At 46.9% G+C, this 14,683-nt stretch overlaps 2 protein-coding genes across 5 annotated transcripts in view; one reads left to right on the top strand and one right to left on the bottom strand.

Moving 5' to 3' along the window:
- LOC117059766 (beta-galactosidase-1-like protein 2) overlaps positions 1-7,030 on the top strand; it is a 70,261-nt gene extending 63,231 nt beyond the window's left edge. For both annotated transcript variants that reach the window (XM_033171584.1, XM_033171582.1), the window contains 3 exons: positions 3,953-4,067; positions 5,093-5,209; positions 6,394-7,030. In XM_033171584.1, the coding sequence (XP_033027475.1) occupies positions 3,953-4,067; positions 5,093-5,209; positions 6,394-6,480 (319 nt within the window). In that variant the 3' untranslated portion in view covers positions 6,481-7,030. The remainder of the gene's footprint in view (positions 1-3,952; positions 4,068-5,092; positions 5,210-6,393) is intronic.
- Positions 7,031-13,619: 6,589 nt separating this feature from the next.
- B3GAT1 (beta-1,3-glucuronyltransferase 1) overlaps positions 13,620-14,683 on the bottom strand; it is a 59,543-nt gene continuing 58,479 nt past the window's right edge. For all 3 annotated transcript variants that reach the window (XM_033172314.1, XM_033172313.1, XM_033172315.1), the window contains one exon: positions 13,620-13,797. In XM_033172314.1, coding sequence (XP_033028205.1) covers positions 13,711-13,797 — 87 coding nt within the window. In that variant the 3' untranslated portion in view covers positions 13,620-13,710. The remainder of the gene's footprint in view (positions 13,798-14,683) is intronic.

Below are 14,683 nucleotides of genomic sequence, written 5' to 3'. Positions count from 1 at the left end.
AAACCATTCTTCTTCTTCTTGTAAATATCTTAATTCTTTGTCCCTTGCCCCCGAGCTCACACCTCGGGGACTGGATATAACAAAACCTATCGTCGTCTTGGGGCTGCCACCCCCAAAAAACGAACATTTTTCCCGGAGTAGCCCCTCCACTTCTCCCCATCCTTCAAACAGCCCCCTCAGCTCCTTGCAAAGGTGTCCTTCCAAAGTATCAAAATTTTTAAAAGCCTCATCTGTGGGAAGTAAACCTTCTTTCAGTTCCCCACACAAGGCTTTCACCTTCCGATAAATAAGTTCCACTCTCAGCTCGATGATCCTTTGTTCATCCGTTAATCCAGGGTTGAAGACCAGTTCGAAAACAAAATTCAGCATGACGGAGGAGGGGGGTGGGAGTAAGTATCAAATTGCAGTTCCTATCTCTATGTTCCTCCTTTGTAAGAGTTGTTGTTCACCTCAGTTCAAACTTTTCGTCGCCATTTTTTCCTGAAGCCAGAGTACAAAGACTAAAACTTTAAATGGAAATATCTTTCACCAATCCGCTCCCCAGAGGGAAATTTTAACAGTCTCACTCATCAAACTTCAAATACTTTGTAGCCAGTTCTGTAGCAGCAGTCACTCAAACTGGTTAACTTGTTTCATCCGAGGGGAGGGAGGCAGGCTGCCTTTCTCTTTCCCCCGGGTCGTCCAAAAAACATACTATAAAGTCCAATTCTAGTACTCACAACTACCGGGTTCTTCAGATCGAAACATCACAGGTAGAACTTCGACGCTCAATTCGGGATCTGTCGCCGCATTTACATCCCGGTTGGGGCATGTCCCCTAAAGCCCGGCTCCGTAGTCCCTTCACCCCCACTCCCCCTTTACAGGGGGAGCGAGGGAAGGGTTCGGAGCCACAGCGGGCACAGCCGGGGAGCCCAGGGTGCGGGACGCTCTTCCCGCACCCCAACCGGAGCCCCGCTTTGCGGTAGCGGGGCTCCTAACCCCCGGGATGGACCGGGTGCTTCGGAGCCGAAGCAACCCGCGACCACCCGTAATGGCGTCAGCCGCCGGAAGTCTTACCTCCCTTTTTTAATGCAGAAAATGGTCTTTGCTTCAAAAGAAAATAAAATTTAATAGAGAGAGAGAGAGAGACCTTTACTGATATTTTAAATGTTTTATTGCACACAGAGTATATCCTTACCTCTGTTGTATTGCATACAACACAACAGTGTGTATTGCTTAGTACGTACAGGCTTCACCTTGCTGCCTGGGGCTGGTGAGAGTCGTAGTTCACAGCATTTGGAGGGCACCAGGTGGGCAAAGCCTGGCTTAGTAGATAAAAATAAAACATCATTGTTTTCTCTCTCTCTCTCTCTCTCTCTCTCTCTCTCTCTCTCTCTCTCTCTCTCTCTCTCACACACACACACACACACACACACACCCCTGGTCCTTAGAGAGTTGCACAGGATCAATGTTGACTGTTCTTCCCAGAAAATAACTCTTACTCAGAGAAGTCCCACCCACCCACGCAGCACATGTGGATCATCCTGAACAGAGCTCAGGCCCCAGTCCATTTTCTTCTCTCCAGAACTGTGCTAGATGATCCATTAGCCATTTAAAACCTGTTTGCCTTGCGGACGTACAGGGCAGTGGTGCGATTCTGCTGAGCCAGCGATCTCACCTCTCGTAGAGCATCTCCCAGTTTGCTGCCGACAACGACTTAGCGCATCTGAAGGAAGCCCCTTTATTGGATTAGGGCCCTGGAGTTTGTTACAGCATTGTCGCCTCCGGGCATGTAAAAGGGGCCTTTTAATAAGAAAATATACACAGCCCCAGGGAGCTGGAAGGGATTAGATGGAATGCGAACTGGCATTCCCCGTCCCTCCGTAGACGTGCAGCCATCTCGCCTGCCTTTCTCGAGGTTGCGGTTTCTGGTTGGTGAGAAGAGGAAGGTGGAGTTGCCTTTCTTGAAAGACTGCTCATCTCATCTCTTGAGCGGTCACACTGGGGCTGCTCTTGATAGCAAGGTGGCAACCTGGAGGTGTGAGCCGGAGGGAATCAGAAATGGGAAAGGTAAAGAGAAAAAACAAAACAAAACTGGTGAGGGTTTGTCTGTCTCAAGGTATACGAATCAGCTGAATATTCCTTGTGCAAGGAGGGATGCAGGCGATCATTTTTCATAGCTGTCCTGCTCTGCCAATGTAACAGTGCCTAGAAACCATAACACGGTTAGATGAGGGTTGAAAGCTGCTGCCTTCCTCGGAGGCAGGTGGTGGGGAGTTGCCGCATCATGGAAATGCCAGTTGTTGAAGCCTTCTCCGAACACTCTCCCTCCTGCATCTCTTACTCAGCAATTAGCCCTCACTGCAACAGAAGGAGCAAATGGAACCTGCGGCAGGATGTTGTGGTGTGTTCCGAGCTCTTAAAAGGAGCTCTCTTCCTGTTCAGGATTCCAGCCAGCTTTTGAACAGGAGCCTTTTCATCCTATTCAAGCACACACACACACACACACACACACACACCCATCTCCATCCTTGGAGACTTTTTCCGGCTATGATGTTGGTGTTATTTATTAAATTTAATAGTTGCTGTTTTTTCCACAGCAGCTCAGAGTGATTTACAATATCTTAAGCAAAAACAAACAAATGTATGTTAAAACCAGCATCAAGAAAATCCTGTATTAAAGCATCCCACCCACACAAAACGGCCACAGATAGTTAAAAGCCAAAGGCCTGATTAAAAGGAATGTTTCCTGGCACCTAAAGAAATGTAATGATGGCGCTAGGCAAGCATCCTTGAGGAGAGCATTCCACAAGCGAGGAGCCACCACTGGAAAGGCCTGACCTCATGTTCTCACCCTACAGACCTCTGCAGATGGGGCACACAAAGAAGGGCCCCAGGTGACAATTGCAGGGTCCAGGTTGCTTGCTGTGGGGAGAGGCGATTACCTTGAGGTATTGGTTTTAAGTGCTGGAGGAGACTCTTGAGTGTCCCACGGACTGCAAGAAGATCAAACCTATCCATTCTTAAAGAAATCAGCCCTGAGTGCTCACTAGAAGGACAGATCCTGAAGTTGAGGCTCCAGTACTTTGGCCACCTCATGAGAAGGGAAGACTCCCTGGAAAAGACCCTGATGTTGGGAAAGATGGAGGGCACAAGGAGAAGGGGACGACAGAGGATGAGATGGTTGGACAATGTTCTCGAAGCGACTAGCATGAGTTTGGCCAAACTGCGGGAGGCAGTGGAGGATAGGGGTGCCTGGCGTGCTCTGGTCCATGGGGTCACAAAGAGTCGGACACGACTGAACGACTGAACAACAACAACAATTGGTTTTAAAAGGGTTAAATAACAGGTGACTGGAAAGGCATGTACCTAAACCCTGGGGTGTTGCTGCCAGTCATAGTGGGCTATACAGGGCTATATGGAAACATACCTTGACCTGGTATAATAAGATGGCTTCTTTATGTTGCTATAATCCTCTAGGGCTCATGTTTGACCCTGTCCACCTTGAATGTGAGCATTTTATAGCAGTTGTGGTTGAGGCCCTTTTTCCATTCTGCCCTTCTGAAATTTCCCTGTACAGTGCAAGGAAGAGCAATTTTAACCTTTGAGAACACATCATCCCCCAGGTCTTGCTCCCCCAGATACTTAGCATAAGCTCTTGGGGGCTTGAGCAGGACAATTCTATTTTTTTGCTGCTGTGAGCCAAATGAGAGCCAGATCACACAACTGTGGAAAAGTTGATATTCCGTGACTTCCTCTTAGTGTGCTGGGGGGTGACTGGGGCAGGATGGAGAAGAGGGTGTGTGTGACCTTTGATGCGTGGCTGGACCTCAGCTTCCCAAAGTGGACTTGAACCAGGATGCAGCCTCAAAGCGTTCACAAGCGTCCCTGCATCAAAACTGGTCCCTGAAATTCTCCATCCTGGGATGCAGCTTCTTCTTTTCTTCTCATCATCTCATCTTTCTCCCTTCAGCCTACGTGGGATCACTCCTTGGAGCGCCGTCCCTGACAGCGCAATGGGCCCAGCGTTCTTCCGAGGGACCCTTCAGGTGCAACATATGCCTCAGGACACTTTCTTGAAGTTAGAGGTGAGTTGCTGGATCAGAGGCCTTAAGAAGAGATGCTGGAGAGAAGGGCCTTTGTTGATGAGCCATTGGGCTTCTTTTTAGATAACAGGGTCCTTGGCAGCAAGAATTGTGTATCTACTACAGCTAGAGGTGTGCAGAATCTGTTCCTTTATACCTGCGTGTTTTCGCCTTCCAGACTGTCATCGCATTGTTGGAAACCTATGCATTCCTTGTGATGCACATCCAAGCCATTGCTGTGCACTGATTAGAACATTATTAGCTGCAGCTGGTTGGATTGTACACTGTGAGCCTCATTCAAAGGAACAGACAACTGAATTTGTTTGCATTCCACATGAAGTCAACTTGTGAGACCTAGTCAGCACCTTTTTTTGAGGAATGTGGGAGTGAGGTGCAGGGAGAACCTAGTATTCACATTCTAAACTCCTTAAGTTGATATTTTTGCTCTACGGTATACTTAAAAGAAAATTGATCTAGGTTTGATTTGACGATAAATCTTCAAAAACTTCCACTTTCCTAGGACACTTTCTAAAACACGTGTATGCATTTTTATTTATTCTTGCAGTGGGAGTAGGAAAGTGTGGCACCAGTCATGCCCCAAGTGGGCTTGGCTGAGTCTTGTAGGCACCCTTATAACTTTTTCCTTTTTCCTTTCTTACTTATTTACTGCCTTAATGTCCCACCTTTCTTTCACGGAGCTCAAGGTGGCATGCAGGACTCTCCCCCTCCTCGTTTACTCCCCACAACAGCACTATGAGGTAGGTTAGGCTGAGAGGCAATGACTGGCCACCCAGTGAGCTTTGTGGGTTAGTTGGGATTCGAACCCCAGTCTCCCGGGTCCTAGGCTGATGCCCTAACCACTACACCACATTGGCTCTTCTATGGCAGCATCAAGTCTGGAGAAGGAGGTGGTGAAAGTTTTCTGCCATTTCCCCATATTCTCCTAGGCCATCTGTAGAAATGTTAGCAGCATTCTAGAATGCCCACATATTCTGCTACTGCACTCCTGACCCATCTCTGCTTACTAGGGTTGGAGCAAGGGTGTCGTCTTTGTCAATGGGCAGAACCTCGGCCGCTACTGGAAAATTGGCCCTCAAGGAACACTCTACCTCCCAGCCACATGGCTCCAGCAAGGGCACAATGAGGTGAGTTGCCTGACTGGCGGAGGGGGGGAGGGGGGAGGACTCTCCTCCTCTGCATCTGCCTAAGCATAACTCAGAGCCCACAAAACCTGTAACAACCTACCTTGGCAGATTCCATGGGTAGGTCAACGCCCCGCCCTCCAGATGTTGTTGGACTACAGCTCATATCAGCCATACCAAAATGGCTGATGGTCAGCTATCATGTATTTGTTTAGCAATATTTTGTATACCGCTTAATCAAAAAATATCTCTAGTATAGAATATATTCATTAAAAGCAGCAACGAAAGCAGGACTTTAAAACTCGTGGACATAGTCATAGTGATCAAAATGCAGATAAAATAAAAACAGTTTTAAAGGGGAAGTATGCATGATAAAAAAACAGCTCTGAGTTAAGCTGCTTACATTTTTTAAAATATATCTATGACATGCGATTAGCATTTGCACAAACGGTTGATCCTTCGTTGTTGAAGCAGCGGAGCAGCATGGAAGGCTAGGAGTGGACTCTTAATTAGGGAAGAAGAATTATGAACTCTCTTAGTTCATGTGGTTGTTTATGTTTTATGCTTCTGGATGTAAATCTGAGAAATGTTCCCTATAACATAAAGGATGTGTGCGAACAATACAAAATAAAGCTGGTTTCTTTTATTGCATTTATATCTCACGTTCTCTCCAAGGAGCTCAATGTGGTACATATGGTTCTCCTTCCTTATTTGTCCTCACATCAACCCTTTAGCTGCAAGACTATGACTAGCCCAAGGTCCCTCAGTGAGCTTAATGGCGGAGTGAAGTTTTGAACCCAGGTTTCAAAGCCTAGGCACCTGAAGTACTTTTTCCTTATGTGTGATCAATGCACTAGAGAAGCCAATTCCCTCCAGGTTTATTGCTTCCAGGGCATACATGGAGTTTGATCAGTAAAGGCTTGCAAGGAATGATGGGAGGAGAATGTTGGCCTGTACACCCCTCACCATGACTTCACTGTCCCTGAGGAAAATGTGGGGAATGTGCTTGTGAAAGTTTAGAAGTACATGAACCACATAGAAGTATTCTAGCTCTTACTAATCCCAGCAGATACGCCTTTCATTTGTCAGATGCCAACGACAACAACTACTACTTTGTATGAATGCAGAGTCAAGGGGATTCTGTTACTTGTGCCAAATTTTTCCTTTTCTTTCCATTTCCTTCTCAGATCATTATTTTTGAAGAGCGTGCTGCAGGGCGAATCATCCAGTCCACAGACTTGCCTTTCCTCGGACGGAGCCAGTATGTGGGCTGAACCAGGACAGGGGGTGGGGGGGCTTATCCCTGACTGCTTCACCCCCCCACCCCAACTGGTTCATTTGAGGGTATGCGTCTGAAATGGATTTGTGGGAGGGAGGCAGGGAGAGTTTGGAAGGCTCCACTTCTTCCTCCAAATCTTTGTGAAAGGTGTGCCCCCCGTCTCCATCGATGAATTTCCAGGGCGTGGGTGGAATCCTGTTGCTGAATGCTCACACTGTCAATGAATTTAAGAGGCTGACTTCAAACACTGGAAGTGGGGAGGAAATCCAACGTATCTAGGAGTCCTTCCCTAGAGGAGTTCAGCTCTGCTGCTGGTTCTCTTGCCCTGTCTGGAACAAAAAATGTGGAGAATCTCTGTGGGATCAGTGTGCAAGGCCTTTCAGGGATCCACTGGATTCAAGAAGCTGATCCACAAACAATTCGGCTTGAGTTGGACATCCTTTTGTTCTCTTTGACACCTGCAAGTAGCCGACCTCTCTGCTCATCTGCTGGGATTTTTAGACAATTGAAGACCTCCTTACTGTGAAGAAAAGGGAATCTTTTTATTACTATTCCATTTTTAGTCCCCCAGTGTGGTCGTTTGGCTGGGTAGGACAGCACTTTTCACAATTTTCGCATTAGTCTAAGAGTTCAAGCCAAGGCGTCTTTTATTGTTAACCGGAAAGGCACCCGACTAGTTGCTTTCAGTTTGGTCCTTTAAATGCCAGCCATGGGTGGGGAGTCACATGAAAGCCATATTGAAGTGGGGGAAGGTTCCACATTCACAGCATGCTGTGGGCTTGCATGCTTTCAGTTGCAGTTCGAACAAGAGGGTACCAAGAACTCTTGCCGCTGGGGGCATGGAGCACCTAACACTATTGCTGTAACTCCAGGGGCCCCTGCCTAGGTGGATCCCTGCCATTGCACTGAGAACCTCCACAGCCCTGCGACAAATTCCTGCAGCCACTGATAAGCATGGGGGTGTGGGGCTTTTCCCAATGCCCTCAGTTGCTGGCGTCCCTTAGAAACACAGCACTGAGTCATTGTCATAGGGCACCCCCCCTCGCAATGGTGAATGTAACACAATTGGCATATCTTGCAGAGCCCAAAAAGGAGACTGAGGAAAAGAGGAGGGGGGCGTTTTAGCAAAGAGATGCACCCAGTAAAATCAAAGTCTGCACATGCAGTCTTGGGAACTAGCGCAGCGATCCTGTAGTCTTAGCATTCTGCGAGTGGGATTTGTATCAAATGTTGCTCTGCACATTTGTTGCATCTGCACACTTCACCAGATGACCGTAGTGGAGACTGTACCACTTCAGAATTCAGGGGTCTGTTTGTGCGTGCCATATTTTTTTTTTAACGATCTCCCTGCATGTGGTAAACTTGGGCAGCTGGGAGTAGCTAGCTTAGCCAATCTCTCTTTACCAAATCACAGGCATTTGCCATGCAGGGGAGCCTTCTGTAATATCAACCACCACCACCACCCTAGACACAGGATGGAGTGGTACAACCAAGAATTATACTACCTTGGATGGTTGGGGAGAATCTGTGGTCCACCAGACATGGCTGGACTACAGCTCCCATCATCCCTTGCCACTGGGGCTGGTTGGGAGCTCAGCAATGTGCAGAAGGCCACAGCTTCCCCATCCCTGTTGCAGTGCAGAAGCTGTAGACAGGGCTGCTTTCTTGCTTCTCAGTTTCATCTTTCATGGTTCATAACCAAACACTGCAGCAGCCGCAGGCAGGAACCCGTATTGGTGACCATTTGGGGAGTATTCCCTTCTGCTCGGATGACATCTCCAAGACCTCTTGCTGGTGGCTGCATCAGACTGCATTTTCCAAGCTGCCTCTCCCCTGCTCCAAATTGAAGAAAAAAAGGAGGGAATTTGGCACCCAACCTCCCAGCTGCTGCTTAAGAAAAAAATGGGATTTGGCACCTGGTCTCCTAGCTGCTGGTTGGGTCAGGCCATTTCAGGAAGCCATTTAACCACAGCCCCCTGGCTCCGCTTCCCTTCCTAAGCATTGCCTCCCCAGCGACCGCAGGCGTGAGAGATTTCAAGGGGCTTCTGGCTGTTAAAAGCCATATTTAATTTTATTTAAGAAATTAAATACAGTTGGGTTAAAATTTGAACAGACAGTGCAGCTGTAAAAAAAAAGTAAAGAAAAAAAGAACAACAAAACCAAACGCAGCATCCTCCATCTGGACCTCTTGCTGCTCACTCAAAGCACCAGCCACCATCCTAGCTCTCAGAGCCAAGGTGCACCTGTTTGCATCCGTGTCCAAGGCCTGAGCCCCCGCTGTCAACAAAGAGCAACTTTGCAAGAAACAAGCAAAAAGGATGGGAGTTCCTTGGGATGCATCCTGTTGATTCCTTTATTTATTTTCTCCATGATTTGCTGCAGCCTGGCAGGGTTATTGTTTTGCTGTAAATAAAACAGACACATGCAAATAGGGGAGGGCAGCCATCGGAAACAACTCCTGTGTTATAAAATCTAAAATCTGGTGGTTTTTTTTTTTAAAAAAAGCAAAATGCCTTTCAATTCCTTCCCACCCTCCTTTTGTAAGCTAGATCTGGGCTGTGTTTTAATTTTATGAAGGCTAGGGGCTCCTCATCACAGAGGGGAAGCCTACATGAGCAGTTCTGCTGGTCGTTCAGATTTCGCAACTTGTTGAGTTCTGGATTTTAGTAAAATAAAAAAAATAAAAAAGGCTGAGTTTTTCATAGTTGGAAACAAAAGAGCCTTCTTGGTTTAAAGGCTTGTTTGTTGTCCCCCCCCCCCCCAGTTGATTGTTTTGATAAATAGTGCCATAAATGGAAAAAAAACCCTAAACTTGCCTTTTCATTTATTATTATTTTAAATATCAGGAACTGTATAGAGATCTGTCATTAGTCCAAAGAGTGGTTTGATTCCACACTGTCTATGCATCTTAGCTAATTAGGGTTAAGGGTTTTAAAAAGTGCATTTTCCTGTACAGGGTTACTTTCCTTTAGCTGGCAAATACTATTGTGCTTTTGAAGTAGATCAAATACCATCACAAAATTAACATTTTGAGATTACTTTTTTTTTAAAGGAAAGTGAAGAGACACTGAGGGCACCTTGTATGAGAATGTATATATAAAGAAAATTTGAAGGGGGCAGGCAGAATGGGTGGATCTTTCTTTGGTCTTTTAAATTTTATGGGGATTAACACAGTCTGTATCCATACAGCCCCTCCTACTCTCATCACCCAACCCTTCCCCACCCTATGGCCGCATATGGCTATTTGACCATCTATAAATAGGGCTGCACCGAGTCATGGGAATCTGCCTCTGTAATTCAGGAAGTGGAACTCTTAGCACCAATACGAACTGCCTGTCGATCATTTGGTCAAGTTGTTCCTGGACTGTGCCACTTTAGAAAGCAGGTGCAGAAATCTGGTTGGTTGTCGTTCCCACATAACAGCCATACAGATATTCCCCAAATACACTCCACATGGAAAACCAGATATTCAGGAAGAGGCCAGTTTTCTTTGTGCAGGGGTTTTGTGTGTGTTTGGTGGCTGAGCCCTACCTAATTTTCAATTTGACATGTTCTATAGTCCAGGGCCATGGGCTCTGCTGTGTTTCGAGTCCAGCACTCGCTACTGGTCTTTGAGCAATGCAGGAGCAGTGGTATTGAACCGGCTTCATCTGAGCAGATTCAAAGAGAGGCATAGTCAGAGGACAAATGTGTTCTGTTCCCCCCACTTTTTATGACTTGTTTCTCTCTAACGCAGGTAGTGCTGTGGGTTAAACCACAGAGTCTAGGGCTTGCTGATCAGATGGTCGGTGGTTCGAATCCCTGCGACGGGTGAGCTCCCGTTGCTTGGTCCCTGCTCCTGCCCACCTAACAGTTCGAAATCCCACAGTGCAAGTAGATAAATAGGTACCGCTCCGGCGGGAAGGTAAATGCCGTTTCCGTGCGCTGCTCTGGTTTACCAGAAGTGGCTTAGTCATGCTGGCCACATGACCCGGAAGCTGTACGCCGGCTCCCTTGGCCAGTAATGCGAGATGAGCGCCGCAACCCCCGAGTCAGACACAACTGGAGCTAATGGTCAGGGGCCCCTTTACCTTTACCTTTCTCTCTAAAAGCAGTAGTTGCACATAACAAAAAACTTGCATTTTATTTTCTCCCCAAATCAGCCCACCACCCCAGTGCAGATCAGGACACCCCTGACTTATCAGTACATTTCCATGATTGTTGATTCATTCTGACCTCTGATACTGGCTCCAACTGGCAGAATAAAGACACCCAAGGAACAAAAAAACCTGCCACTCATTTCTCACAATTGTTTGGGGATTCTGCTGGCCTTTGCGGCATGAAAGTTAGAAACAAATTAAGAAAGGTAATTGTTTTTCAGTGGACCAACCAGCTGATCTGTCTTAAAAATAAAGCTCCATACTTCTAACTCTCATTGCATGAGATAGGCAAAGGAACACCTATCTCCACTGAGTTTTGGCCAACTTTCCTTCATATAAGGGCCACACAGAAATGTATCTTCCTGGTTAAGCAAATGGCTTTGGGCAGTGTTGACTGATGCCCATTGAGATGGTTAGGGAGAAAGGCAAGGAGGCCAGCAATAAGTGGAGCCAGAGTCGATGTCAGGCAGAGCCCTCCCCCCTCCGGCTGCCTGTGGACAGACATGTTGGTAGGGCAGTGACTCATTTCTCCTAATGGAGTAGCCTCAACATCACAAAGTTGGAAAACAGACTGGAGGATGTGCCCAAAATCAGTGCTATATGTTCTGAAGACCCTTGGCAAGAAACTAGTGACATGAAGTAACCTGCTCCATTTTTCTCTACACGCTCGAAAGTTACAAGGGGGATCAAAACAGTATTTTCAGCCCATTGCTGGGAAAGATCTTCTGCTGTGCGGTTTGTTGCTGGGGACATGGTGATGGTGGTCAGCTCACCAGCCTTATCTTAACCCCCTTGAGATTGACACGCATATGGGGGAAACCCGATGCCTTGAGTGATGTGTGCAGTGAAATAGGCCCAGCTTAGGAGGGTCAGGCAAATGATCCACAAAGGAAGTTGGTCAGAGGTGCCTTGATCTAGGTCAGTGGTTCCCAATTATGGGTTCATGGGTCTGTGGAATGCACCCTGGGGATCTGTAGCCACGCCCCCATCCCTTGCCTCCCCTCCCCACTAAATTTATGTTGTTTTTGTATGGTAATATCACAAAATATCACCATTTTATGGTCTGTTTTAGAGCCGTGCGATTTTTCAATATAATGGCCAAAATCCATTTTGAAATCACACCGTGATAACTATTTTTGCCTGGAAATATGCAGGAATATATCGCTCCTCGCATTAGGGAGAGCAGGGCAACCAATTTCAAGGCACTGCCGATATCGCAGGATGATCTCAGCCGATAACGCTGCTGATCTGAGCTGCCTTCCCTCACGCTGAGGGAAAACGGGGCTGTGGATTGTGAGGCGCTGCTTTCCCCACATGTTGACTGGACAGCTGACCACCCTCACTTCAAGGCACCGTGGCACTACCGGGTACCTTCCCCTGGCAATTAGGTGGAGCAGCTTTTCTCAGCAGGAAAACAGCAGCAGCCACAGTGGATGTACATCTTCTCTGATGCCACCTCTGGCTGCCCCACTGAGGGCGGCTTGATACACCCCCATCCTCATTCCCTCCCCCCAAGCCATGTGGTGGAGGTGACTCCGCCTCCTCTCCTCCCCCCATCCAATCTCCGTGACTGCTCCTTCCCTCATCCCCCATGCCTGATCTCCAATTTCAGATATCATGATATATCAGAATATCGCAATGTTTAGCTGCTGATATATCACAATGTTGAAAAACGGATATCGCTTAGCTCTAGCCTGTTTCTTAATATACCTAAAATCCTCTGCACATTTTGTTCAAGAAATTGCAGGGGTAACTACCACAGAGTTATCAAAGTTTTCAAAAGTAGTGGGTCCGTGGCTTAGCTTTTGAAAAATAAGGGGTCCTCAGTAATTAGCTAATTGGGAAGCACTGATCTAGGTTGTGTAGCATTAGCCAGGACGGACACAACTCTTCAATCCTCTTGGAGTAGGGAGAGAGGCCCAGGATTGCAGGAAAGGGGCCCAGATGGCTATTTGCTAGTTTAAAATTAGCATTCTTTTTTCTACTTCCCATTTTCCCACATCATGGCCAAACGCTGCCATCTTTTACAGCATAATAAATATAATTTAAGAGCAGAGGGGCCACTGCCAAAAGCAGTGTTCCCCTCAAAGTAGAGATCTGTTTTCCCTGGTTGTGCCCAAGTATGTAGTTCATGCCTGCTAGGATGGGGACGGGAGAGGAATCCATCAGGGGTGAAAATGGCAAGCATTGTCCTTATCAATATCCTTTGGAAGTCCGCCCATTGGTCTGATCCTTGACTCCCGAAGGGAGCTTCCCGGGCAGGCTTTCTTTTGCCTGCATCATCCTTGCCTTCTATCCGCACAACCTGCGACGCTCTGCACTTTGGACCAAAAGTGATGCCAACTCCAGGACTTCTGTGCTTTTTCTTTAAAAACAAAAAACAAAAAACTGGTTTGTCTCCAGAGGGTCAGTTGTATTGTTTTCCTTCTTCATTCAAGAGTCTACGAGGAAGTTCAGGTAAGTCTGAGCGGTTTCGGTCAGTTTGAGAGTAACTGAGCTGAATAGCCAGTCTATTCGATGTATCTAGGCTGTTCCTGGAGGCTGGCTGGCTGGCTCAAGGACTTCACGAGAGGAAAGAGGCTGTGGATTAAAACATCAGCTTGAATGTCACAGATTTGCCTCTTGAGGGAAAGATGCTGTTCTTTTGCTTCTGACCAAACTTTATATTTAAGTATTACTTTATCAAGTCTTTGGCTAGATAACCGAACCTTGATGTTTTTAATGAAAATGGGAGCTTTTGCCATATTCTAAAACTCTGTAACAATTCGCACCACCATAATGTCACAATGCTATGCATTTCCTTCCCTGCCCTCACCAACCAGCAAATGGGAAAACATATCACAACGGCCGAATGACACCATATATATATGTTTTTAAAAATGCGTATCCTGCTTCCCCCCATGTGTCTCAAAGCAGCTTGCAGGGTGAAAAACATACACCTTCTTAAAACTAAGTTGTGCTAAACATTACAAAGGAGATGCAGAAACAGAGACCCACAGCTAATGGTTTGTGACCATATTGATGTGAATGTAGGAATTCTAAAAATGATACCTGCTATTTGTTTTCTCTCTTTTTGCAACACAACGTCAGATTTCCACGTTTGGATCTGTGAAGCCTTTTTTCCCCTCGTTCACCAGCACGGGTTTCTCCGTCCTTGTGTGCCAGACAAGGATCTGCATGAGAAGAAGGGAGGAAAAAAGTTAGATCTCTATCACCTGAACCAAACCAGCAGCCCAGCTAACCAAATTCCCCAGAGGCTAAGTCTCAAATTCCCCAAGTCTCAAAACCTTGGAGTAGGTTGGTGAAAAGCCTTATGGGGTTCTTTTTCTCCTTCCTCTTCTGTTTCTTGTGAGCCAATAAGACAGGGAAATGGAGCATGGGCAGAAATGACCCATTTTATGGCATCGTGTTTCAGGGCATTAACCCCATCCTTCGGCACACTTGCTGACTGACCTGTGCACTTGTCTTATCAACAGGCACCATCCTTGGGCTTATCCATCCCTTTGCCAGTCCTTACATTTTCTTGTGACGTATGATTTGCTGTAGAGCAGGGGTCAGCAACCTTTTTCAGCCGTGGGCCGGTCCACCGTCCCTCAGACCATGTGGTGGGCCGGACTATTTTTTTTGGAGGGGGGTGAACGAATTCCTATGCCCCACAAATAACCAGAAATATATTTTAAATAAAAGGACACATTCTACTCATGTAAAAACACGCTGATTCCCAGACCATCCGTGGGCCGGATTGAGAAGGCGATTGGGCCAGATCCAGCCTACAGGCCTTAGGTTGCCTACCCCTGCTGTAGAGACACCAGCTACCTTTTCCGTGGAGGTATGAGAAAATACCCTTCTTGAACCCATTCCCATGTAGGCTTGCCCAAAGGCTAGGCAAGATCTGTGCAACTGGCGACCCAATGAGCCAGATGTGCTGCTAGCCATGATTTGGGGCCTGACAGATGCGTGGCAAATTGCTCTCCCCTTGTTTTTTCAGTTCCAGATGTGGAGCAAAACGGAGCCTCTGAGGGCTGAACTGAGTGACTGAGCCACCAGCTGCCAATCTCT

This window comes from Lacerta agilis, chromosome 15 (genome assembly GCF_009819535.1).
Source record: "Lacerta agilis isolate rLacAgi1 chromosome 15, rLacAgi1.pri, whole genome shotgun sequence".
NCBI lineage: Eukaryota > Metazoa > Chordata > Lepidosauria > Squamata > Lacertidae > Lacerta > Lacerta agilis.
The sequence above is the reverse complement of the archived record's forward strand: the minus strand, read 5'-3'. Positions and strand labels throughout refer to the sequence as shown.